General features: G+C 41.7%; 1 protein-coding gene across 4 annotated transcripts in view; it reads left to right on the plus strand.

Moving 5' to 3' along the window:
• shroom3 (shroom family member 3) overlaps nucleotides 1-26,409 on the plus strand; it is a 97,355-nt gene that overhangs the window by 63,661 nt on the left and 7,285 nt on the right. For all 4 annotated transcript variants that reach the window (XM_041969485.1, XM_041969486.1, XM_041969487.1 and 1 more), the window contains 20 exons: nucleotides 950-1,075; nucleotides 7,327-7,545; nucleotides 8,024-8,343; nucleotides 8,438-8,672; nucleotides 8,779-8,828; nucleotides 8,941-9,391; nucleotides 9,488-9,769; nucleotides 9,856-10,288; nucleotides 11,912-12,045; nucleotides 12,136-12,285; nucleotides 12,387-12,793; nucleotides 12,938-13,159; nucleotides 13,911-14,121; nucleotides 14,230-14,542; nucleotides 19,051-19,127; nucleotides 21,422-21,507; nucleotides 21,614-22,298; nucleotides 23,074-23,290; nucleotides 23,403-23,548; nucleotides 26,204-26,297. In XM_041969485.1, coding sequence (XP_041825419.1) covers nucleotides 950-1,075; nucleotides 7,327-7,545; nucleotides 8,024-8,343; nucleotides 8,438-8,672; nucleotides 8,779-8,828; nucleotides 8,941-9,391; nucleotides 9,488-9,769; nucleotides 9,856-10,288; nucleotides 11,912-12,045; nucleotides 12,136-12,285; nucleotides 12,387-12,793; nucleotides 12,938-13,159; nucleotides 13,911-14,121; nucleotides 14,230-14,542; nucleotides 19,051-19,127; nucleotides 21,422-21,507; nucleotides 21,614-22,298; nucleotides 23,074-23,290; nucleotides 23,403-23,548; nucleotides 26,204-26,297 — 4,858 coding nt within the window. The remainder of the gene's footprint in view (nucleotides 1-949; nucleotides 1,076-7,326; nucleotides 7,546-8,023; nucleotides 8,344-8,437; nucleotides 8,673-8,778; nucleotides 8,829-8,940; nucleotides 9,392-9,487; nucleotides 9,770-9,855; nucleotides 10,289-11,911; nucleotides 12,046-12,135; nucleotides 12,286-12,386; nucleotides 12,794-12,937; nucleotides 13,160-13,910; nucleotides 14,122-14,229; nucleotides 14,543-19,050; nucleotides 19,128-21,421; nucleotides 21,508-21,613; nucleotides 22,299-23,073; nucleotides 23,291-23,402; nucleotides 23,549-26,203; nucleotides 26,298-26,409) is intronic.

Genomic DNA, 26,409 nt, shown 5'->3' on the forward strand with positions numbered 1-26,409 from the left:
TGTGCACAAGAGTTGCTGTGTGTTTTTTTGTAACTTGTGCAAAGAATAAAGCAGGCACCATGTGTTCAAGTCATAAGTTGTCCCAGAATTATTTCTCTTAACCACGACCCGAATTCAGTTCACAGTTAAGTGTTACACTATAAGTTTGCACACCGATGCTGTCGTCATCTGACTGGGGGCTTAGAAGGCGAAACAACCACATAGCCTTACTGATGATGATTGGCTGATGAATGGTAAATGGTCATGGCAGACTGGGGTAAGTTAGTGTGCACAGCCAAACACACATGCACAAAAACAAACGACCAGGAGACGCAACAACAGAGTCCAGAGAAAACCGAAGAAGAGTTTTAACCTGAAATCAAAGACATCAGTTTTTCCTCAAGAGATAAAAGACAAGAACGTTATGAGAACTGTTCATCATGAAAGTTTATTCATGTTGGATGCATAAAGAATCACATGAAGCACCTCTTCTTAGAAGACAGATACACGACATCCAAGCAGCCTGAGATTAATGTTCATGATTTTTCTGTTAGTAATTATATTCTATTAGGTTTCCATCTCAAGACATCTGGACTGGTGTCAAGCAGTTCAAAGTAAACGAGTTTTATTCTGCTGCTCTGAGACAGCAGGGTGGAGATATCTGTACCAATGCCAGGTTTATTCATCAGAAGCATCCTGCGTGAAATGAATCAAACCAGTGTTGTCTCAAAGTATGTTTTCTGTCAAAATGCCAAATTCAAAGATACTGGTCCTTACCAAGCACTGAAAACATGAGCAGTACAGCCAGGTTATTTAATCTAAGGATGGAATCTTGCTCTCTATTTCTAATCTTTTTGTTTTGTTGCCTTCATGGGTTATTTGAAGGCAGGAACAAAGTTATTTACAGCTTCCTGTGGTGTTTGGCCAGGAGTGTTAAATTTGACTCCCCCATCGTGTTTTACTCCCACAGACGCACTGAGCCGGCGTCTCGTCCTCATTCGTGGCACTCGACGAAGCTTGGCGAAGGCGGCCAGAAACTGGAACAAGGAATGATGGACACCATGAGCAACGCCTGGCCCTACAGTTACCATGCCAGGTCAGTGCGTGATTCCATTAATAGCAACTAGTATGCAGAAGTTTTTGCTTAGATGATAATAATTTACAAGTCCCTCATTTAGGTAGTGAAAATAGAGGACTTTTAAATTGGGATGTGCTGTATATTTATTTCCAATCAATATGGGAAACACAACAAAATATAAGGCCAAATAAAATTTAAAAAAAGGTTCAGACGGTTCACTAGTAATAAATATGGCTGTCTCTCAGCTCTACCACCGCATTGTGACAAAAGGCAGCCATCAGAGCAGAAATTAGGGGTAAACTGATGATTTCTAAAAGCACTTTTAAAGTACTTTTGAACTATTATAGATGGCATACAAAACAGGTTCAACAAGCGGCATGCTTTCAGAGCTTCATGAGACCACAGAGTGGTGACTGTCATGGAGCTTGTCATTACGTCAACGTCAACACCACTGGATATTCCTGGGGCATTTGTAGAAAGCAAGAGGATTAAATAGGAGGTCCTTTGTAATATTGTTAGATCAAACTTGGATAAGACAGGTTATCAGGTTTGGACACCCTCGTTGACTCCATGCAGCTCAAATGCTGCTGTGAAAGGAAACAAACACAACAGATCTGCTGATATTCAGGCTGAACTTTTCCTTAACAACAAGCAGAAGATGCTCCACTGTGTTATGTGTTCAGAGATGCTGTTCTGCAGACCTCGGTTGGAACCAGTGGTTGTTTGACTTCCTGTTGAATTTCCATCACCTCCAACCAGTCTGCCCATTCTCCCCTGACCTCTGACATCAACAAGACATTCTGGTCCAGACAACTTTGAAGGTTATTTACTGTAACTTAAAAGTCAAGTTTGAACTGAATTGTCTGACCTCTGTCTGCGTCACTGATAGAAAGGTTCAAAGATCAGTTGTGTTTATAAGTCATTTAATATGTCAGCTGTTATCTTGTTTTTAAAAGGAATGGTATGGAAATATCTTGAGCCAGACATCAGTCTGCAACCATAACACACAAACAACAAAGATGTGTTCCCTTTATCCTGTGATGACTTTATCTCTAAGAAGTTTGGACTATTTTGTTTCTAATCTATTTCTAATTCTCTGAACTCTATAATGCAAGTAACGGTAAATATGAGATTTTTGCTATATCTGAGTGTTTCACACATGCTGTGGCCTTTGACGATCTGTGTGTCTATAAATGTGTGTTTACACCTCCAGCAGCTGTAGAGGTTAATTTTCTTATACACTGTCCTTTTATCTGTTGACTGCAGCAGCTGACCAGATCTTAAATTTGTATTTATTTATTTATTGCCTGAAAAGATGTCAGTTAATCAAAAAGAATGGTTATTGGAAAAAAATTTCTTCTGTGGTTTAAATAAACATTTTGCAGATCTTTTGGAAAAACAAGTTTTATATTTAGATTATCTAATAGTGTAATACTATACAAGCTGAAGCCAAGTTTTCAAATAATTTTATTAAATGTTTGTGAAACGTCTGTGAACTAAAGGTTCTGAATATAGGATAACAATGAGCAAAATAAAGATTTATCTATGAGTCCATAATGTTAGAAATAACATATAGAGAAGTGCACAAGGAGCAACAGGTAACTTGTAGGAGTTACAGTTGCTTGAATATGATGACGTTCTAATATAAAGGCACATTTCGTGGAGAAATTTGAGAAGCTTTTGATTGTTAAAACATATTTCATTAGTTTAAAAGAACAAAAAATTAATTTCCACAAGTTTTTAGAGACTACTTTAAAGTAAGTGCATTTTAAGAAAATTTACAATCCCAATTCCAAAAAAGTTGGGATGCTGTATAAAATGTAAATAAAAAGAGAATGCAAAGATTTCCAAATCTCATCTACCCGTATTTTATTCCCAACAGAACATAAGCAACATATCAGATGTTGAAACTGAGATATTTATCATTTCATGGAAAATATTAACTAATTTTGAATCTGATGGCAGAACCATATGTGCAAAAAGTAGTTTCAGGGTGATGTTCAGCACGGTGCAAAAAAGTAGTTCCAGGGTGATGTTCAACACGGTGCAAAAAAGTAGTTCCAGGGCGATGTTCAGCATGGTGTAAAAAGTAGTTCCAGGGTGATGTTCAGCACGGTGCAAAAAGTAGCTCCAGGGTGATGTTCGGCACGGTGTAAAAAGTAGTTCCAGGGTGATGTTCAGCACGGTGCAAAAAGTAGTTCCAGGGTGATGTTCAACATGGTGTAAAAAGTAGTTCCAGGGTGATGTTCAACATGGTGTAAAAAGTAGTTCCAGGGTGATGTTCAGCATGGTGTAAAAAGTAGTTCCAGGGTGATGTTCAGCAGGGTGTAAAAAGTAGTTCCAGGGTGATGTTCAGCACGGTGTAAAAAGTAGTTCCAGGGTGATGTTCAGCACGGTGTAAAAAGTAGTTCCAGGGTGATGTTCAGCATGGTGCAAAAAGTAGTTCCAGGGTGATGTTCAACATGGTGTAAAAAGTAGTTCCAGGGTGATGTTCAGCATGTGTAAAAAGTAGTTCCATGGTGATGTTCAGCATGGTGTAAAAAGTAGTTCCAGGGTGATGTTCAGCAGGGTGTAAAAAGTAGTTCCAGGGTGATGTTCAGCACGGTGTAAAAAGTAGTTCCAGGGTGATGTTCAGCACGGTGTAAAAAGTAGTTCCAAGGTGATGTTCAGCATGGTGTAAAAAGTAGTTCCAAGGTGATGTTCAACACGGTGTAAAAAGTAGTTCCAGGGTGATGTTCAGCATGGTGTAAAAAGTAGTTCCAAGGTGATGTTCAGCATGGTGTAAAAAGTAGTTCCAAGGTGGTGTTCAGCATGGTGTAAAAAGTAGTTCCAAGGTGATGTTCAGCATGGTGTAAAAAGTAGTTCCAGGGTGATGTTCAGCATGGTGTAAAAGTAGTTCCAAGGTGATGTTCAGCATGGTGTAAAAAGTAGTTCCACTGTGATGTTCAGCATGGTGTAAAAAGTAGTTCCAGGGTTGATGTTCACACGGTGTGAAAAGTAGTTCCAGGTGATGTTCAGCATGGTGTAAAAAGTAGTTCCAAGGTGATGTTCAGCACGGTGTAAAAAGTAGTTCCAGGGTGATAGTTCAGCACGGTGTAAAAAGTAGATTCAAGGGTGATGTTCAGCATGTGTAAAAAGTAGTTCCAAGGTGATGTTCAGCATGGTGTAAAAAAGTAATTCCAGGGTGATGTTCAGCATGGTGTAAAAAGTAGTTCCAGGGTGATGTTCAGCATGGTGTAAAAGTAGTTCCAAGGTGATGTTCAGCATGGTGTAAAAAGTAGTTCCAAGGTGGATGTTCAGCATGGTGTAAAAAGTAGTTCCAGGGTGGTGTTCAGCATGGTGTAAAAAGTAGTTCCAAGGTGATGTTCAGCATGGTGTAAAAAGTAGTTCCAGGGTGATGTTCAACATGGTGTAAAAAGTAGTTCCAGGGTGATGTTCAGCATGGTGTAAAAAGTAGTTCCAGGGTGATGTTCAGCATGGTGTAAAAAGTAGTTCCAGGGTGATGTTCAGCACGGTGTAAAAAGTAGTTCCAAGGTGATGTTCAGCATGGTGTAAAAAGTAGTTCCAAGGTGATGTTCAACACGGTGTAAAAGTAGTTCCAGGGTGATGTTCAGCATGGTGTAAAAAGTAGTTCCAAGGTGATGTTCAGCATGGTGTAAAAAGTAGTTCCAAGGTGGTGTTCAGCATGGTGTAAAAAGTAGTTCCAAGGTGATGTTCAGCATGGTGTAAAAAGTAGTTCCAGGGTGATGTTCAGCATGGTGTAAAAAGTAGTTCCAAGGTGATGTTCAGCATGGTGTAAAAAGTAGTTCCACGGTGATGTTCAGCATGGTGTAAAAAGTAGTTCCAAGGTGATGTTCAGCACGGTGTAAAAAGTAGTTCCAGGGTGATGTTCAGCACGGTGTAAAAAGTAGATTCAGGGTGATGTTCAGCATGGTGTAAAAAGTAGTTCCAAGGTGATGTTCAGCATGGTGTAAAAAGTAATTCCAGGGTGATGTTCAGCATGGTGTAAAAAGTAGTTCCAAGGTGATGTTCAGCATGGTGTAAAAAGTAGTTCCAGGGTGATGTTCAGCATGGTGTAAAAAGTAGTTCCAGGGTGGTGTTCAGCACGGTGTAAAAAGTAGTTCCTGGGTGGTGTTCAGCATGGTGTAGCATCTCTTCTTCTAACATGTCTGGGAAGTGAGGAGTCCAGTTGCTGGAGTTTTAGGAGAGGAATGTTGTCCCATTCTGGTCTGATGCAGGATTCTAGCTGCTCTACAGTCCTGGACCTTGGTTGCTGGATTTCTGCTTCCATGATGCTCCAGATGTTGTGTACTGGTGAAAGGTCTGGACTGCAGGCAGGCCAGTTCAGCAGCCGGACTCTTCTCCTGTGAAGCCATGCTGCTGTAATGGATGCAGGATGTGGTTCAGCATCGTCTTGCTGAAATCTGCAAGGTCTTCCCTGAAAGAGACGTTGTCTGGATGGGAGCAGATGTTGCTCTTAAACCTCCATGTACTTTTCAGCATTGATGGAGCTTCACAGATGTGGAAGCTGCCCACGCCATAGGCACTAATGCAGCCCCATCCCATCAGAGATGCAGCTTTTCACCTGTCCACTGATAACAAGCTGGATGCTCCCTCTCAACACTGATGAATGACTTAACATCTATAAATGATTTTTCAATAGAAAAATGAAGCTTTTAAAGCACATACACTTTAAAAAATTATTATACTTTTATAAAAGAATACATTTCTCACATTTAAAAACTTATATTTATAATATATTTATAATATATTTATATCGTTTTCCACCTTCACAACTGTCTGCTTCTGTCTCTTGTGTTACGTCCCTCTCATACCCCTATATTGGGTCGTAACAGTTTGCTAACTTGTTGGACGTTTGGACATTTTAAGGTGTTAAAAAACTTTAGAAAAATTTTGCAGCTATTATAAAGAGGTTATTCTCATAAAGCTTAATCAGGAATATTTGAGGACATATTATAGCGTATAGAGCTAAAACCTGCATTGTGTAGCACCTGCACACAGTTCTGTGTAACACTAGTTAAATAGCAGTTATCTGAGTTCGACAAACTGGTAGATAAATGATCGATGCTAGTAAGTTACTTCACTGGATCTTTCAAGCAACAAATAAAACCATCTTCTGTAAAAGTTTTTTGTGTTAGTGAGGGAGAGGACGGTGCATTGACGTCTGTGCCCACAAACACAGGCATTCTTGATACCCCTCCCCCTTGACTCCGAGTCTCCCACAGCAACACTTACCATCCACCCTCTACATATACGTGCGCACACTCTTGGCTGTGCTGTCTTGTTAGTAAAGTGGTGATGTGTGTGAATGCTGCATGACTAAAAATGGAATTCAGTCAAAGAGGTCAGAGATGGAAAGTCAAATCCAGACAGACGGACAGATGCCCAAACAAAAATTAGACTTAGAGTAGTGACACAGAAAAAAAAGAGGAAAGAAAAATACAAACACTGTCCCCTTTTTCAGAGCATTAATTGCATTGTGTCCAGCTGAAAGACTTGCTGGGTCAAACTGACGTACACACTCATGCATGCACACACATTTACATTCCAGTCAGTTATTCAGAGTGAGGAAGCAGCACGCTGAGCGACAGGGCAACAGCTTTACAACCACAACTGTAAAACACATGCACTCCTCATCGCCTGACAGACTAAATGAATTTCACTGGAAAATTATAACACCCTGAGTCAGTAAGACCTCCAACAGAGCGACCAGAAAGACTCATAGACTGATCTGGTCACTTTATTTTTATCTCTGATGCTCAAAAATCTCCTGAATAAATCACATCTGAGTCTGTCTGAATTCTTGTTACTCTATGGAAGAAAACAAGGATAAAGAAGTTCATCTACCTTTAAAAGAAAGCTGAATGCCATATTATTATTATTTAGCAAAGGGAATAAATTAATAAAAATAGTCAAAAATTAGTACCCACATTCCACACGCCCAGTTTAGTCTGAACTCCCAGGTACTTGTACTCCTCCACCACCTCCACCAATATTAAATGTGATTTCTTTCATTTTCTCCAACCCTACATGTACCTGCAATTTTGAAGACAAACTCATATCAGTACTTTGTTTTAATCATTTCTATGATGAGCTAGCATGCTAACATTTTAAACATCATGAGGGAGAACACTGTAAAAACAAAAGGCTACATATTAGCAACTCTGCATTGTTACACTGCAATTGTTAGCATGCAGCTGTTAGCTTAAAATGCTAACTTTTTTTTTTATTATTTTTTTGCCTCTTAGTGCCTCCACAAATGACCTGTCTGGTGGGTTTGACTCTGGCGGGGGCTATCTGAGGAAGAGTCCAGACCAGTACAGCTCTAGAGGCAGCATGGAGAGCCTGGACCCTCCCCATTCTTCCCAGCTTCACTCAGTAGCTCAGCACCAGCATTCACTGGGTCACCATGGCCACACTGGACCCCACCCAGCTTACTCGTCCTGCCACCAGCTGTCCTCTGCCAGGTTCATATAAAATAAACTCAGCTAAACTTCTACTGTTTTGAGACATGCAGTGAGACACTTAGATTTAGAAAACAGTAAGAAAGTAAGTGTGCAAGACAAATATGTTTGCTTGCTAACAAACAGAAATGTGTTTTTCTCATTATTAGCAAGGTTGTCTGTGCTTGATAAGTATTTCATGTGATGACATGAATCCAGTTTTTTTATTATTCAGCTTTGCCACTGGTAAGCTTCAGACTGCTTTTATTAATTGTTTTATTAAAAAGCTGTACAATTAAAAATGTGAAAAGGGCTTTACAATGCACCACCAGCCTCCTTATAGTTTGCATCCAAGGAGTTTTCTTGTCATCTTTTGAAGTGGAACTATCATTCAGTAGGGTTTCTGAAGGTCTTTGAAAGTGATGCATCTACATATAAATTAGCAAAGAACCAAATTTTACTGAGAATATATGAGGACAGTTATATTTGTTTCATGTTCTAGGTCTTCGAACAGTATTGACCACCTGCACAGCAAACGGGACTCTGCCTATTCCTCCTTCTCCACCAGCTCCAGTATCCCAGAGTACCTTGCATCCACTCCTTCATTCAGTCCAGAGCGCTCCTATTCGTTGGAGACTGTCCACCAAAAGGGAGGAGGAAGTGCTGAGATGCTTCAGACTGACATGCGTTATGTCCGGACAGTTTGCGACGTCCAGCAGGACTTCTCACAAGAGCATGAGCTAAGCGCGACCTCCACTACGTTGTTAAGCAACAGTGACTCCAGAGGCAGCATGAGATCAGGACTAAGCAGAGATCTCCGAGGTAAAATCTCTATTTCACCAAAAATAAATAAATAAAAAGTTTTCAGGGATTACCATTTTAATATATGACATTGTTATCTGTCTTTATGCTGTAGGTTCGGTTGGCGGTGTCTGTTACCGTGGCAGCACCAGTGGCAGCAACAGCAGTGGTGCGCCAGCTTCAAACAGGCACAGCGTGGGACCTATCTGGGACCCGGCAGCCAGTCACAGCTCCTATGAGAGCCTGAAGGGGGCACCCGCTCTGCCGAGACGCAGCGACAGTTATGCTGCTATAAGGAACCACGAGAGACCAAACTCCTGGTCCAGTCTGGAGCATGCTCGGTCACTACGGTGAGTAGCGGCTCAAAATGGATTTTATTTCTCACCCATTGAGAAATTCTTGTGTAAATGAAATTTATTATGACTGATTTTATCCAACCTGATGCCTCTCAATTAGGTCTCTGCAGAAAGGTTCTGGGCTTCACTCCAGCGGTCCCATTGCTTTAGGTATAGGTTATAGTTTAATTTTCATCTCCAAGATAGTACTAACCAGAATTAATCTAAACCAGAATTATCAAAATACATAACCATCTCATAACCTTTAATACTGTGGTTCCAGCTAAAGGTTCATATTGTGCAGAGGGTCAGCTCCACACCGTGATAGAGAAGAGTCCAGAGAGCAGTCCAACTACAAAACCACGACAGAGTGGTGGGTTTCCCCAGCCCCCTTCACCTTCTGGGCCATCCTCTGGTCCTGCAGACCCCACCTCCCAGTCCAGCCGACTCATCCTTCCTACAGGCATGTACCCTGTTCCACAGCCTGAGCCCCACTACGCGCAGATGCCCACCTCCAGTCCAAGCCTATGTGCCTCTGGAGCTTACCCGGCCAAGGAGAGCGGCCAGCAGCAGCGACAGGCTGTCAGGGATGAAGGAGTGGCCGACAGATGGAGGGAAGAAAGACTGTGTGGAACAGAAATTGGTCACCAAAATAAAACCTCTTCACCATACCCACACTCCTTTGTTTCAGGATCTTCCTCACAGCTCAGGACTGGAGCACATGAGACAGACAGGTGATTTTTTTCAGCATATTGACAACCTTTCCTTGCTTTTTCTGCCTGATTTAATAATGGCCCCTAATGCTAACTCAGTTTTATACTTTTTATTAGGCATCAGCAGCAGGAGTATAAAACTGGACCATGTAGACCACATATGCATGCTACTGGAGGGGAATCAGATAGCCAGACAGGGACCCAAAGGCCCTCTAATCACCAGCCTCCTTACAGTCAGAACCAAGGATTTCATTCTTATACAAGCCAGGGACCACAGCAGGATCAGAACCAGGAATTTTCCTCAACTTATGTCCAATCAGGCTCCGACTTGACAACGCCGCACTCACAAGAGAGGAGTGACATGGACACACTTGTCCATTTCAGAGGAGACAGAAGCAGGTACAGTAAGGAGAACTGGTTAGAGATCATCAGGTTGGATTCATGTCTTGATTAACTGCTTTGTCTTTCTGCTTCTTTCCCTTCAGGTCAATGGACAAGAGCAGCTTTCATTCAGAGCCACTGTCCTCTTCCAGGCTTGCCCAGGGACAGGTGCCATCTCCCCACCTAGCGCCCTATCCACCTACCTCCACTTCGCAGCCTTCTTCTCGTCATTTCAGCGACTCAGTGGTGCCTCAATACCAGCACTGGAACCACAGAGACCTGGACAAAGACAGAGAGCACCCGCTGACCCGCCTGGAGCTTGCACTCGCCGAAGTCCAGCGATGCGCCAGCCCTGACAGTGTTTTCTCCAGCAGTAGCCATGACAACGGTGGTCTTAGTGATGGTGGCCAAGGGTCTGCCCGCAGTCTCTCTGTTTTGGAGAAAGTCAGTCGTTTCGAGCGTCGGGAACACGGCGGGAAACAGCGCAGCCACAGCACCAACACCAGCAACCCACACAACAAAGCTACCCATCTGCGGGTAACATATGACTTAATTTAATCTTTTATTTGAATGGGACAGTGCATATTAATGGACGTACAATATCACTGTAAATATACCGGATTTAGCTTAATGCTAATTTTCATCATGCTTTCATTTTATGTCTCTATGCACAACCCCAATTCCAAAAGTTACAGGAGAGAGAATAAATGTAAAAGGTAAAAAAAAAAATCAATGATTAGCAAAATCTCATCAACCCTTTTATTCCCAACAGAACATAAACCACATATCAGATGTGAAACTGAGACATTTTACCATTTCATGAAAAAATTAGCTCATTTTGAGTCTGATGGTTGCTGCTGCAGTGATGCAGGTAAGTGACGGTGATGCTGTGAGACGGCAGATTCAAACCAAACGCGCTCAAACATTCATTCATTCCACTGTGTTTTTGCTAGTCTAATAAAACAAAAATGAAAGTAGGAAAATAGTGCAATTTAAGATACACTCTGGAGCACAGCTCGGAGGATTTAGCCAGACAGACAGGTTTTATACAGAACTGGCCTTCTGGGGCCTGTGCCCTGTGGGGCTCTGGTTGGGGCCTTCCTCTGCCACCCTCTGGATGGTTCATCTTCGTGGTGCGGTGGTTTGGGTTCGTGGTCCGTGATTGCTGCTGATTGCTGGGTCTCCTAGTCAGTCTCTAGCCTCCGTAGAAGACAGTCACACTCATCTGTGATCCCTCCTCATTCCTCTCACTCTGCATGCTGACACTGAGGTGTCCAGTGGGTTTATCTGTTTAGGGGTTTTTTGTGTGTTTCTGGTACTTTGGTTGTTGTTTGTTGTTGTTGATGCATGTTTGTTTCATTTATTTTTTGTTGTTTTTGTCTTGGTTATTTGTCTTGGTCAGGAGCTCCTGATGATTGTCTGCTTAGTTTACCTGTAAAAGCTGTAGGAAACTCTCTGTTGTGTTTCTGTACAGGTGTAGCAGCTAGTTGTCTAGTGTTAGGTTAGATTGAAGGCTTGTTGCTTCTATCTGTTATATTTTTGTCTCCTCGTTCTTTTTTCTACTGTCTTTTTTACTTTTCTGAACTATTGTCCCCTCCGGTCAGGTCCAGCAAGATTACATAAATTCCATATTTCAAAATAAATAAGATTAAAAAATCGGATTATCAAGAGGAGCCTTGTACCCATAAAGCTCCGTTTGGTAAAGCAAATTTGTTCGGCACAACACAGCAGCCAGACCATCATTCTGCTGCCACTGTGCTGGATGGGACCAGTAAAAAAAAAGAATTTAATGGCAGCAAAAAACAAATTAAAACAGTTGGAACTGGGTGATGTACACCATGTTTATCTGAACACAGATATTCTAACTGATTGTCAGAATCTTCTAATGATGTTATGCACTGCAGCTTGTGGGATCTTAAAAGTCTGGGAATAAAATACAGACTGATAAGATTTGCAAATCCTTGTGTTTTTATTTAAACAGCATCCCAACTTTTTGGGAGTTGGGTTGTTAAAAATATCCACTCAATGTCCAAACTTTCATTCATTTTGTGCACTGACACGATTAACCCTGAACCTAATTAGGCTTCTAACGCTGAAGATGTTACCTTTTGTTAGGTCTTTCACAGATTCACTGAGCTATATTTTACTGATTTTGATCAGATGAGTGAGAAAAGCTGTGGCGCCTCCTGTGGAGCAGAGGACCTGAGGAATATGCTGGAGAGGAGCACCAAAGGGATCAAAGCCCACAGGACGATGAGCTACAGAGGAGGCAGCAGCGAATACATGAAATACAGGTAAAAACAAAGATCATGAATAATTTTTCTGGAGGCTTTAGGTATTTATGTAAATTTTCTCATTTACTGATTTTTTTGTGTGTTTTACAGGATCCCTGCAGATCCCAGCTCAGCACTCCAGAGAAGCCGCAGTAGCTTCCAACTGGATGGCTCAAAGGAAGGAGACACCAGCAAAGACCTCTCCTTGAGGCAGGAAAACCACGAGATAATGGAACCCCTGCAGGAACTGTTGTCTAACAGGTCAGAGCTCTCAGAAACTGTGAGGTCAGGGTCCTCCATCATGTCAGTGTTTTATACCTGAAAGACATCCAATCTAATGTCTTTTGGTCCACTTCCTTCAGACGGAGAGACCTCAGCTCCTCAATCAGCTCTCAGCCTCCTCCTGCCATCTCCTCCTTCAACAGCCACCAACCTCCACCCATCCCTGCCAAGTACCATTCACTGGAGAAGAAAGGCCCAAAGACCATGCCTAAACCGCAGGGCATCATCATCGCACCACAGCCGCAACCACAGGTCACTTCCCCTCACGCCCCAAAGGAGAGGCATGCAGTCAGTCCTGATATTCGAGGTCCAAACCCGCCGGCTCTCCCCAGTGTCCCCCCAGTTGGACCTCCACATCTGACAAGGATCTGTGGCCGTAAGCGTCTGACAGCAGAACAGAAGAAACGTTCATACTCAGAGCCAGAGAACATGAACGAGGTCGGGGTTTTGGATGCAGAGACTGCTGCCCTCTTCCGGCGTGGAGGAGGTAAAACATTTACAAAACCTCAAAATTTATATAATTTAGCATGTGATGATAGGACTATGACAGGTCTCCTTTGAAACTCGTAGTCTTGAATCAGTTTTGGATTTACCTGCTATAATCATAACTTGTCTTTTCCTTGACTGGCAGAAACTAGTGTAGCAGACCGGCGGAAGATGTTTGAACTTGCAGCAAGTCGTGCTGGAGCCCCTCAGAGCACCATGTCAAAGCCTGACCTGCGACAAGTTCGGCAAGAAGCCCTGATGGAGTATGTGGAGAGAAAAAGAGGCGTTAGAAAAGAAGACACCGGACAGAGGAGTGGATTAAGACCTCGCAGTGCTTATATACAGCCTGAACACAGCAGCCATGCAGGTGTTTTTACTGCACCCTTTCTCAGACTGGGGGTCCGGGGGGGGATGTGCCTGAGAATGCATACTGTATAAGAATATATAATATCCCAAGTAGAAAAAAAAGTGTAAACCATGAAACAGTGAAATGAGTAGTGAGGTAAAGTGGAGTGTATTGTGTAAAAGTCCAGTTAGTCAGTTTGTTCATTTGTCTGCAGACTAGCAGACATTTTCTTTATTGTACAGTCTGACAGCAGCAGGCAGGAAGGACCTGCGGTACCTCTCCTTCACACCGTGGATCAAATCTGTGGAAAAATAAGTTCAGGTCATTTGCCCACCTCTGGTCTCCCACAGGCTGGGACTTGAAGCCCAAGATGGTCTTAAGTCCCTTCCAAACATCGCAGATGTTCTGCTGCAGCTGGGGCGCCATCTTCCTCCTGTAGCTGTTCAACCCCTTCCTGATCATCCTCTTCATCTCCCTCTGCATAGACAAAACACATGGGCCTGTTGAGTTATGCGTTAATTGCATTAAAATATTAACACAAGTAATTACATAAATTAGTTATGGCTGGTAACGCAGCAGGGTGACCCATTTGATATATATCACACAATTAACCAGTTACTCATTACAAGAGGGAGTCATGAACACCAAAATATTTTATCTATAATGGAAACACTGATTTAAAGGAATGAATGCAGGTAATTCAAGAGAAAAGATCATTTATGAATCTTTCTTTTCTCTCCTTTCCGATTTTATTCCATCTCTTTGTTTTCAGAGTCTTTCTGTTACTCAGATACTTTCAGCCTCTCTTCCACCTCCAGCCTGCTCTCTCTCCAGGACTGTGGTCCAGATCATAGCTTCCTCTCTGGTGAAAGGTCTGTCTGCTCAACCCTTCCTCCTGGAAGTGATGTACAGAGCTTCCAGTCCAACCTTTTCTACCCGGGCAGGGTAACCACACCACGGCCTCCAGCTCTTCCACCACCCAGGTGACCAAAGCCCGACACCAGCTGCTTCTAGCAGTTTTTTTAGTTACTATCAGTGTGGCTGTAGGGTTGGCATTGTTGCCCTGACTCTCTTTGGTTTCTTCCTTTCAGCATTTCTCTTGGTTCCACTATTGAGCTCCAGGCTCAGATCCACCAGGATCCCATCCCTAAAGCAGGGGCCAGCTGTCAGAGTCCCTTTCATGGCAGAGACCGAAGCTCAGACCACCAAGGGCAGATCGCAGAACCTCAAGTCAGCGTGGGACTTTCCAAGCAGCTCAATGGGGCTCTTCGGAGGGTCGAGTCATCTCACAGGTCCGTGAAGTCGGCTTCTGCTGAGGATCTCCTTGAGCACACCGAAGACAGGCCAACCGCTCCTCAACACTACCGCTCCCGCTCTTCCCCAACCGCAGACAAACTGAACCAGGTAACACGCTCAGAAATTTATATTCATTGCAACATTCCAATTTTTTTTAGTATTTTTAAGCAATACCCATATTGACTTATTTGGTTCTTTTCAAACTTAATACTTATTTTTAGACAATAAATCCATGTCAGTGATAAACACAGGACTCACTAACCCCGGTCATTAAGGGCTACTATCTGACAGGCTATAAATGTGTCCCTGCTTCAGCAGTCCTGATTCAAATTAAATGGATCTCCCCAATACTTGTCATGTTTTGCACAAGCCTGTCAACGATCCATTGTTGCATTGAGCCGAGTGTTTTTTCAACAGGGTAACTTCTAAAACCTGCAGGATAGTAGCTCTCAAGGACCAAGTTTGGAGAGTCCTGTCCAAGCCGATCTCATAAAATTTAGTTCCTATACCTGCAGCTGGCAGTTGCACTGGACACACTGTAAAAATAAAAAAAACAAAAACATTTATATTCCAGCAGCTGGAGCGACAGAAAAATACTGTGGAAAAAACAGGACAAAGTAACTGTAAAAATCCATGATAAAAATACAGTTTATGCCTTTAATTTTACATGGACCTTTTTTTTATTTCAGCTTTTCAATGTTTAATGAAAGACGTTAGCACGTTTAATGACACTGAAATTGCCAGTAAATACAGAAAAGGGCCTTCTTTGTTCCCAGTCCAGGAACTTGAACCTGAGTCCTCCAATTCCAAGTTGACCTCGCTAACCTCTAGACCAGCATTATACATACATATGTATACCATAGAGCATTAACAGTATTAAACTTGAATTTAGGAGTTTAACTTTTTTCTTTAAAAATGACATTTTAGTGAAATAATAAATCTGAATACAAGTTGTTTTATGTTAAATGAAATTATATTTCCTTTAAAAAGAAAAAAATTTCAGTCTCTTTCCATTATTTCATTGTTATTTTCCCATATTTAAAAAATACAGGGAAAGAAACTGTGAAAAAATACAGGAAAAACTGCAGTTTTGGATTTATTTATTTTATTTTATTTTTTTACTGTGTACAATTCCATACTGCTACCTCTTGGGACAAGGGCTGACCACAGTGGGGCGACCTCTTTCCTTATATGAGGTTCATACGTATGAGTTTTCCATTTTATTGTTCTCTGTGAAGCGCCATTAGTCTTCCCCTCTCGATTGGACCAGCTTTGCTTCAAAAGATAATACCAACAGCTTTAACCACGACATTGCAGCTCCTAGGATGACAAGGTGCACGATAACCACAAAAACCTGTCCACTCTCAGACAGCTTAGGAAACCCAGAAATAGTTGCTGCTAATTCTTGATAAACGTGTAAAACCTCAGGTCCCCCAACAGGGGGGCTACGAGAACAGGTGGCGCCAAAACTGCTCCTTTTTTTTCTGCTTCATTTTATCAGAGTTGACCGTTATAATAATGTTCACATGTTGTACTATGATTTGATATAAGTTTGGAGTGTGATGGCCCAGCATCTTGTTTTCTTTTTGGGACAAATATGCTGGTCGATCATTAGTGAATGTGCTGCACCTGTACAGGAGGAGAGGCTATGCTTATAAAAGCCTGCTAGGGCAGCCGCACTCTCTCTCTCTCTGGGCAGCCATTCAACCACTACATGGTAATTTTCACTCTTTAGGTTTTGTTCCTTTGTTCCACCACCCAGCCATTCATGGCACTTCACTGCTCACATTTCCACATCCCACTTTAACTTGTTTTTTTTAATATTTTCTAATAAAATTGATTGGCAATAACACTTTCATTGTGTGGACACCCACTCAAGCCAAGTTGGTAACAAATAGGGGCTCGTCCGGGATAGTATAAATATATCTTTTTAGGTTTTTCAGGTTAGTGTTTAGGTGTGTTTCAACTATCTGGTTTTCACTAGTACGTTCACTTCAATTTTCATGTCCAGTGATATCTTACATTAGCACGCTTGGCACCAGAAGTGATGTGAGGTGGTCCCATAATTGTTTAACTGCATCAGGTTTTTTTTTGTTGTTGTTGTTTTCCTTCCCTTGCTGGTTTTTGGCATGGTGAGACCTGCAGACAAGTGGGGGTGCAGTCTTTCCCAGGTAGGCTTGAAACATGTGGTCTGGGTAACTGGACAACATTGTTTGTTGTTTTAGATGGTTGTTTTTGCACCACAGTTGAGTTTTCTTGGCTAATCATTATTATTACACTGCACAATGTAGAAAACTATTAGAAACAACTTATTTGTTTTAATAATGAGATGCTGTTTATAGAAAACATAAAATGATAATTAGTCACTACTAAAAAGTTTATGTTCAAGCTAAGAGTGTGGAGTCACTGTGTGAAGTAAAACAAGTGCACCCTGAAGAAGGTGAGGACCATTTGCTCGAATTATCTCGCATTCTATTGGCTGGAGGAGGTTTGACAGACAGCTCTTTCTGCAACCCAAGAGAGAGGAAAAAATACCCAAGAGCAGAAGTTTTGAGAGCAGAGAAAGTGTCCAAGTGTGGAAAAAAAGAGACCAAGTCTGAGTTTTGAACGGAAGAACAATATATTTGAAAGCAAGAGGGACTTTCTGAGTGTGAAAGCAGAGTTTTGAGAGAGCGCAAGATGATATTTGAGCATGAAAACCAGAAATCTTGCTCTCAAAGCAAACAATTACACTCTTGATTAAAGATAGAAAAATACCTCCATATGAGGACAGCATATATGTATAAACATTGCAAGAATTGTACATCCAAAAACAGATAATCTTGAGACTATCTTCTTATTTTGGTTTAAATACACTGTATTTACACCAATGCTAACACTGTATGAGATTCTTTACCTAAGATTATGAAGATGGTACAAATAATAAAGCTTCAGCATCTGTTAAAGATGGATTTTTATCCCAAGTGAGCCATGTTCAGATGGATTTCTCATTCATTTGGAATTGCCTGAAATCTTTTTTTCTTTTCTTTTTTTTTTTTTTTTTTTACTTTTCCTGGATTTTAGCATCACATCATCAAGTTTGGTTTTAAAAGTTCACAAATTAACCACGCCTACGCATGCATTCCTGCAGGATTACACTGCAACATAAACTGTATTTTTGCTGTTGCAACAACAGATAAGATAAAGCCAATGGATATAACCGTTTATATTGATGTCATAGCATCTAACTTCCCATTAGGGCTACAACTAATGACGATTCTGATGGTCGATTAGTCACCGACTATTAAAACGACTAGTCGACCAATCGGATTATGTATCTCATAATTAAATGGATCTTATTTCACTTTCAGCTTTGAAATCTTGCATGAGGCTGTTGTGTAAGTCCGACGTGCCTCCTCTTTAAATGTTTGAGCATTGCAGACGTACTTCCGTGGTACATAAGGTCCGCTTTACAGATCTCATGTATTTACTTTATAAGTTTAACGTAAAGTTATCCCAGACTTTTGACGTCCTCTACCACTGTTTTGTTCCCTGGTCGGTTCCCCTGGCGGACTTTATTGCACATGTGCAGCACTCAGAGATAGGAAAAGAAGACGATGTTTCACTCTGTAGGTTTTTTTTGTTGTTTTTTTTTTTTTTTTTTGTCGACAATAGTCGATGGGTAAATTCGTTATTGACTATTTTTGTTGTTGACTATAGTCGACGAATCATCACAGCTTTACTTACCATGCAGGGAAAAACTTTCACATTTACACATCTGTGTGACAATGTGGCCCTAAGTCATCTAGGAAATTCCCAAAATCCTCAAAGTGTCCCGTCAGGCTCCAGAGAGCCAGAGATGGTACATGAGTGCTGTCTGATGAAAACAAAGACTAAACACACATTTGGTGGATGTTTGTTCCACAGTTGTTTTCTTCAGTTTGATGAGATTCAGCTCCATCAGGTTTGCAGAGCTTTTGCACTTCGTCCAATCAGCTTTGCCACACTTTAAAAAATGCAGTATGTAACAAAATCAAAGTTTAATGACATAAAATTTAATATATTGTTAAAAAACTGTATTGGTATCTTATCACTTTATCAAAACAACGCTGAGAGGCAGGTAAGTGACGTAATTCCGGTGAGAAGACAGATTCAAACCAGGCACACTCAAACATTCATTCAGTTGTATTTTCGCCACTCTAATCAAAATATTATTGAAAGAAGGAACACTGAGCGCCACCGGGGGCGGGCAGAGGGAGGTGGTTGCCCCAGGGGCTGACTGCGCTGATGAAGGGGCTGCTGCTGTTGGGTAGTGGCATTTTTTAAGGTGGTTTGGTTGGGTCATAGGGTTCTAGGCCTGTACTTTGCCCTGTTGTGATGTGAATTAGTGTCAAAACAACAAAGAAATATGCAACTTATCAACTCAGACAGATGGACGTCCGTCAGACGGTTTGCAAAATAGCTGTTGCATGCTGAAAATGATTCATGCAAATGTATATGTTTTGTTAAAATGCTGCAGCAATTTACACTCAATACACACTTGTCATTGTGGATCTGCCTTGACGTGACATTTTATAATTCTGCATCATATTATACACAAGAAATGAACTGAATTCCATCCTCTGTCTGTGTTTCAGGACTTCCATACAGCTGATGTAAAGACATTTGGTGTCTCCTTCTCTGAAAGTGGGCGCTGTGCTCTGGCTGCAGACAGGTGCGTCACGTCACATGACCCAACAGCTCATAATGAGAAAGTGTTGCCAGGCGACCTCACATGCTTTATATCAGTGGCAAAGAACCTGTTCATGGTGTTGAGTCACAGAACCAGTCACCCTTTCAGCTCCAGTTCAACATGTTTGTCAGGAACAATAGCTTGATTGTTTTCATGCTAACTTATACTGATGATGTCATCATGAGCCTGTGACTACTTCTACTTTTATTTGGTTTATCGCTGAGCCACAACAGAGCTGGTAGGAAATGCAAAGCACAGAAAATGAGAATGAAGAGATTCACACTGGAGCTCCTTTCATCTCAGAACACCTGTGTGTTGGATCTAGCTAAGAACTGGTTTGGTTTTCCACAGCCAGAAAGCCACCATCCAGTTCACGATGTTTTCTGTGAACAACCACAGTCTCTGTCCTGGTTTTGTTTGCTGATAGATATCTTAACGTCACACAGTTTTAAATACCAGCTGGTGTTTGCAAACACTCTCTGTAGTAACAAACCATTTTCAAACACTAACCAGCGTGTATGTGTGGCGATCGATTAGGATTCACTCACAACAGTATTAAATAAACTTCACTACAAACACTGCTGCAAACCTCCCGTTCCACCACATCCCAAAGCTGCTCTACTGGACTGAGATCTGGTGGCTGTGGAGGCCGTTGGAGTCCAGTGAACTCATCGTCATGTTCTAGAAAGCAGGTGGAGATGATCTGAGCTTTGTGACATGGTGCATTATCCTGCTGGAAGTAGCATCAGAAGATGCTCCACTGTGGTCATAAAGGGATGGACATGGTCAGCAACAATACTCAGGTAGGCTGTGCTGGTTAAACCAGGCCATGTTGGTACTAAGGGGCCCAAAGTGGGCCAAGAAAACCTCCCCCCACCATTACACCAGCAGCAGCCTGAAGCGTTGTGGAGCAGGTGGAGCTGATAAAGTGAGTGTATTTGGCACATCGGGCAGCGTTCACAGGTTTGGCCGGTGATTTAAAACAGCAGCTCATGTTTTTCCTGTGCTGCTTGAAATTCACACCCATGCTGCATCTCAGCTTTTTATTGCCCTCACTTGAACTGACTGGTTTTTAAACATTATGGTCATATCTAGCTGGTCTGGTTGGTCTCCATAACCCTGCCCCGGCTCTGGTGCCAAGCCTGCACTAAAACCAGTTTGGTGGAAAAACCATCTCAGAATAAAAGGAATGTAGATATTTGTCTCATTACAGACAAAAACACTAATATTTAGTTATTTTTCCACAAAATATGAATCTATTGTTTGTATTCTGCTGAAGAACTGAAGGATCCTCATTACTTATTAAAAACCCACTTTGGCCTTATGTGCTGCACATTTAGCCTCAGCGAGTCTGACAAGGAGCAGTGGAGGAAGCAGATAAAGGGCTGGACGAATTAGAAGCCTAAAAAAGACGAGCACGTGAAGAAAAGTGGTACAAATGGAAAGAGAAAAAAAGATGGAAGAGGAAAAGGAGAGAAAGATTAGATGCAGTAGCAGAAACGGTGGAATAAGAGGTAAAGAGCAGGAGAATTAAAAGGAATAGGAGAAAATTGGTAAGAGGAAAAAAAGGAAAAGTCATCTCCCACAATACCAGCCACAAAGAAGAAAAAAGGAATTTAATCAGACTTCATTTGTAAAACACTTTTTCCACAAATGCTGCACAAAGTTCTTTACAAAATGCTAATTCTGTGTCAGAATAAATTAATTAATAAAAAATCAATAATAATAATAATTATGATGATGATGATAATAATAATATTTTTATACACAAACTTAGATTTCATTTTTTTTTTTTTTGGGGGGGGGGGTCAAATTTTATTTACTTCTACTTGATCTACTGTTTTACTAAAATGTTGTTTTGTATCTAAATTAAATTAAATACATTTTTTAAAAGTGTAAATTGGTAAACAGTTAAAAAATATAATTATGCAATAATTAAAATAAAAAATTATAATAAATATAATAATTTATAATGTCCATTTAGAGTTCTTTACAGTTTCCAGGGTGAACGCAGGTCTGATTAACAGGACAGATCTGTGACATGTCGCCGGGCAGTCACCATGCAGGCTGTGACACAGCAGCGTGAATGTGCTTCATCAGAGAAAACATTCATGAAGTAAATCTCCTGTGTGATGCAGACATGAAGCAGCATCATAGATTTCCTCCTCCAGACAGACATTGTGGCTGCTGTACAGGCGACACGCAAACATTATTACTCAAGCTCTAATCTGTATGTAGATGATGGTAAACATCCTTTCTTCATTCTTTTCTCTCAGACCTGCAGACGTCCACATGTCGGGGTGCCTTGTCTCTACTCAGCCATCCCAGTATAACACCGTCAAGCCTGCAGAACCTCCACAAGGTGAGAGATGGAGAGGAACCTTCTTGAGTCTAACATGCACACAAACTTCATATTTTTCTCCTAACATTGTGGATCATCATGGCCTGTCTCTGTCTCCTGATCCTAGATCAGTCTCACCCTCCGGTCCCTCGCAGAGAGCGACAGAGGAACATGGAGCGCCAGCGAGCCCACAGCACCTCCACCTTGGCAGCTTCTGTTGGCCTTCCCTGCCCCTTCTCCCCACCCAGGACTCCGGACAGTGAGAGGCTAAGCCAGGCCAACCTGGGCGCCATCACTTTCCCAGACATCCTGCAAACCAGCAACTCTGAAACTCCAGTGACTGATACACAGATGAGACCCAGTCTGAGTGATTCCACCATGTTAGAGGACCTCAGAAAGGACGCCTTCAGAGGCAGAGCCTTCAGTCTGGAGACAAGAGAAAGACAGTCTGCACAAACTCCACCTGCATCAGTGCAGCCGCCACAGAACCAGCTGTCCTCTTCCAACAGGAGCTCCACGTCCTCTCTGCCCTCCGTCCATCAGCGTCTGTCCTCTCTGAGGATATCAGAGTCCAGCTTTTTCAGCTGCACCAACCAACAGCAACCTTTAGAGACTTCCACAGGAAATGCACAAGACTTTGATGAGGTCTTTCTCCAAAATACCACCCTTCCTCCTCTTCCTCCTCCTCCTCCCCCTCCTCCTCCTCCTCCTCTAACACCACCTATAAAAGAGACAAACATCATGGAGGATTTCCCTCCTCCACCACCTCCTGCTGAGTTGGAGCCGGAAGCTGAGGAGCCGTCAGTCGAAAGGTTTGTCTGGCAAACTTTATTTCTGCAGAAGTTTTCATACAAAACTGAAAGTCTTTTACAAAATGGAAAAAATTCTCTTAACCAGTTCTGTCCCACCCCAACTCCAGTGTACTAGAAAAATGATATTCTACATTCAGAGAGCTGTAGGAGTTAAAGGGCTGAGTAAACACTGTGACCTTTCAGGAAAAATCCCATAATGTTTGTGACAAAACAGGATAATAAATTATCAAATGAGAAGGATTATGAAATTATAAACATTTATAAAGAATATTACAGAATAAAATCAGTTTGTGAGGATTAAACCAAAATTAAATTAATTTAAATTTAATTCAATTAAATATGACTGAAATATGTGTAAGGTTCTCCAAAGGCAAATAAAAAGAAAAATGATCATTTGTAGAAGTAATTTGTAAAAAAAATCCTCAAATTTTTGTTAAGATTTCTAGACGCAGATAAACGTTTCCCTCTATATACATATATATCTATATATATAAATATATATATAGATATATATGTGTGTATATATATCTATATATATAAATATATATATAGATATATATGTCTGTATATATATCTATATATATATATCTATATATATAAATATATATATAGATATATATGTGTGTATATATATCTATATATATATAAATATATATATAGATATATATGTGTGTATATATATCTATATATATATAAATATGACTTGCTTTGTCTTAGATCTTTGCCACGGTTTATAGGTTACAAGCTGATCTCCTCTACTCTCTCCTGTCTTTAGTCCCAGCTCAGACCTTATAAAGAACCGCTCCCTGCCCACCATGAAATCTTCATATCAGTCCTCTCTTCCATCAAAGCCCCAGCAGTCCACCACTGCCTCCACCTCCATCACCACTTCTACCACAGCGGAGGTCAACTTCAGTTTGGATTACCAGCCGCTGGGCCAAAGGGAGAAAACACCCGAGGAGCTGAGGGTGGAGGCGCTGGCTCACCAGCTGGTGTGTTTCTACACTCCATCCATGACTTTCTCCTTCCTTTGCTCCTTTATCAGACCTACTTCTGACAGTTCACCTTTTTCTTGTTCTGATTCTCTTCATTCATGGTATTCAGGTGCATCAGGACCCCTCTCTGGCTCCTCTGTTGGAGACATGGTGGGGTAAATCCACCGTGGAGTTAATGGAGGAGATCTTTTCAAACAGCAATCTGACTGTTAAATCACAGAGGCAGCGCAGAGGCAGCACCTGGGCAGCTGACAGGTAATGTGGACCCAAACCTTCAGTGTGAACACAACACTCATCAAAGTATTTCAAGTTCCCTCCCTTCAAACTGCACACATCGGGCCCAGGCTGTAGTTTTCGATTCATTTATCAATTCAGAATCATGATTAATAAAGTCCAAAGCAAACACTTGACTTATGTTTCATGCTGGAGGATCAGACTTACCTTTAATTACCTCACCATGAAGGTCTAAAGACCATCATGGTGAGTGTGTTCATTTAGCCTTAAGAGCTAAATCAGAGGGAGTAAGGTTTATGGAGATGAAGCTTGAGATGGGCTCTGGGGGTAGAAATGGCCTTCCTGTAAACCAGCATTTATCATTCCAGCCTCCGTCTCTTATCTACTGCTGACCAAGCAGAGGAGGAACACCATGAACCTCTGCTGGTTTGTGCTTGTAGCGGCCTGGGAAGTCAGTGGCATCTTTCATGTGGTTTGATGTACTCAATGTTCACAGAAAGAACGTTCCCTCGTTTCCAAGAAGACAAACAGCGATGAGTGTGGAGCTTCCCTGTGAGAAATAGTCCAGAAAGGGTGAAAAGAAGACTTCAGTGGCTTTTTCTGAACCTCGTTTCAGGGTTAAGAATGAACAGCTTACAGAAGAAGCTGAAAAGTGAAAATCGCCTGAAAGAATGACAGCAAAACGAATAGCACAGCGATATAATGAAAAATATTTTAGGTGGAGATGATCTGAGCTTTGTGACATGGTGCATTATCCTGCTGGAAGTAGCATCAGAAGATGCTCCACTGTGGTCATAAAGGGATGGACATGGTCAGCAACAATACTCAGGTAGGCTGTGCTGGTTAAACCAGGCCACGTTGGTACTAAGGGGCCCAAAGTGGACCAAGAAAACCTCCCCCCACCATTACACCAGCAGCAGCCTGAAGCATTGATCCAAGGCAGGATGGATCCATGTTTTCATGTTTCCACCCGATTCTGAGCCAAGCATCTGAATGTGGAGCTGAAATGGAGACTCATCAGACCAGCAACGTTTCTCCATCTTCTATTGTCCAGTGTTGGTGAGTGTGTGTGAATTGTAGCCTCAGGTTCCTGTTCTTAGCTGACAGGAGGCACCCGGTGTGTCTTCTGCTGCTGTAGTCCATCTGCTTCAAGGTTGGACGTGTTGTGTGTTCAGAGATGCTTTTCTGCAGATCTTGGTAGGAACCAGTGCTTATTGGACTTCCTGTTGTCTTTCTATCATCTCCAACCAGTCTGCCCATTCTCCTCTGACCTCTGATATCAACCAGACATCCTGGTCCAGACAACTGCTGCTCTGGATGTTTTCTCTTCTTCAGACCATCTCTGGAAACCCTGAAGATGGTTGTGGGTGGAAATCCCAGGAAATACTCAGACCAACAACCATGCCACGTTCAAAGTCTCTTAAATCCTCTTTTTCCTTAGTCTGATGCTCAGTTTGAACTTCAGAAGTCTTCACCACGTCTACATGACCGATGTGTTGAGTTTCTGCCGTGTGACTGGCTGATTAGATGTTAGTGTTAACTAGTAATTGAGCTGATGGACCTGATAAAGTGGTCAGTGAGTGGTATAAGAGGGATATTTCCTTTGTTTATTATTATCACTCCTTTCAGGAAAACAGCAGCATAATTAATTGGATAAGCAAGCATGAATGATAAGGTAACATGGAGGTAAGAATGTGTGCTGTTGTTGGCTGAGTGTCAGTCAGACTGTCACCAGGCAGGATGGGGAAAGACCAGACCAACCTGATCAACGGTTTTCAGCAGTATGGACAGTCATACACTTCATCATAGTCATGGCTATACAGCAGGTGTACAGTACACTTTGTGCTACGGTGTGTAATGTGGACTAACCTGAAGTTGTCCATAGATATGAATCAGTGGCAGGAAAAGGCGACATCAGTCATTCAGGACTAACTCCTCTGCTGCACTCTGGGTCTGCTGGCATAGAGAGGGGTGGAAGACCAGGTACATGCGGTGGTGAGGGCTCTCAATACAGCACCGACCAGCCGCCGAGTGTGCGTTGCAACATGCCCCCATTAGCACACATAGAACGTACCTCGTGCGTAACGAGGTCTTGTTTGCCTTGTTTTGGTTTGTTTTGGAACTCGTCACTTCCTCTTAGCCTCATCTGTTCTGGTAGTTTTGCCAACTGTTTATTCTTCTGTGTTGAAGTCGTTCTGGAGACGTTCAAATGCGCCAACATTCTTAGTTGATCACAAACAAATCTTAAATTATCTATCAATTTATTTGCATGTGCAGGCAATTGTGCACTTTTTTATCAGGAATCTTAGTAAATCAGGCCCTTAGTATGTTTGACTCCCTCAGACGGCTGAGTTAGTCATCAGTTTGACAACACTGACTCCTAATGGCCAGATTTAACTTTTTAATATCTCAGACATCTTTATGGAATTTTTTTTAACCTTATCTGAAATAAAAACTTGACTTATTTGTCAAAACATAGCATAAAATATGTTTAAATGCATGGAAATTAAATGAATGACAGAAAATCTGGTAGAATTTATGCAGGACTTTTCTGTAATGGTCCTTTTTGTACCGTTAATTGTGCTGATGTTTAATAGTTTAAACATTTCTTGTTTCTTTTGTCTGTGTATTTGTTCAGTCAGACGTACACAAACAAATTGTTGTTCTTTTACCAAGGATCCAAGATGGTGTCTGTGATCAGAGTCCGGCCACAAATCAAAGAAAGGAGACTGATTTGGACGAGGAAGAGTGGGACCTCGACATTAGGAAGGTAACACTTTTCTCCAAAAACCCGAGCCCTTCTTGTTACCATCATGTATGACAGGGATTCTCAACTTTTTCTGAGACCATTTTTCCAGGTCCTCTACACCCCCCCAACACAC

This window comes from Melanotaenia boesemani, chromosome 19 (assembly GCF_017639745.1).
Source record: "Melanotaenia boesemani isolate fMelBoe1 chromosome 19, fMelBoe1.pri, whole genome shotgun sequence".
NCBI lineage: Eukaryota > Metazoa > Chordata > Actinopteri > Atheriniformes > Melanotaeniidae > Melanotaenia > Melanotaenia boesemani.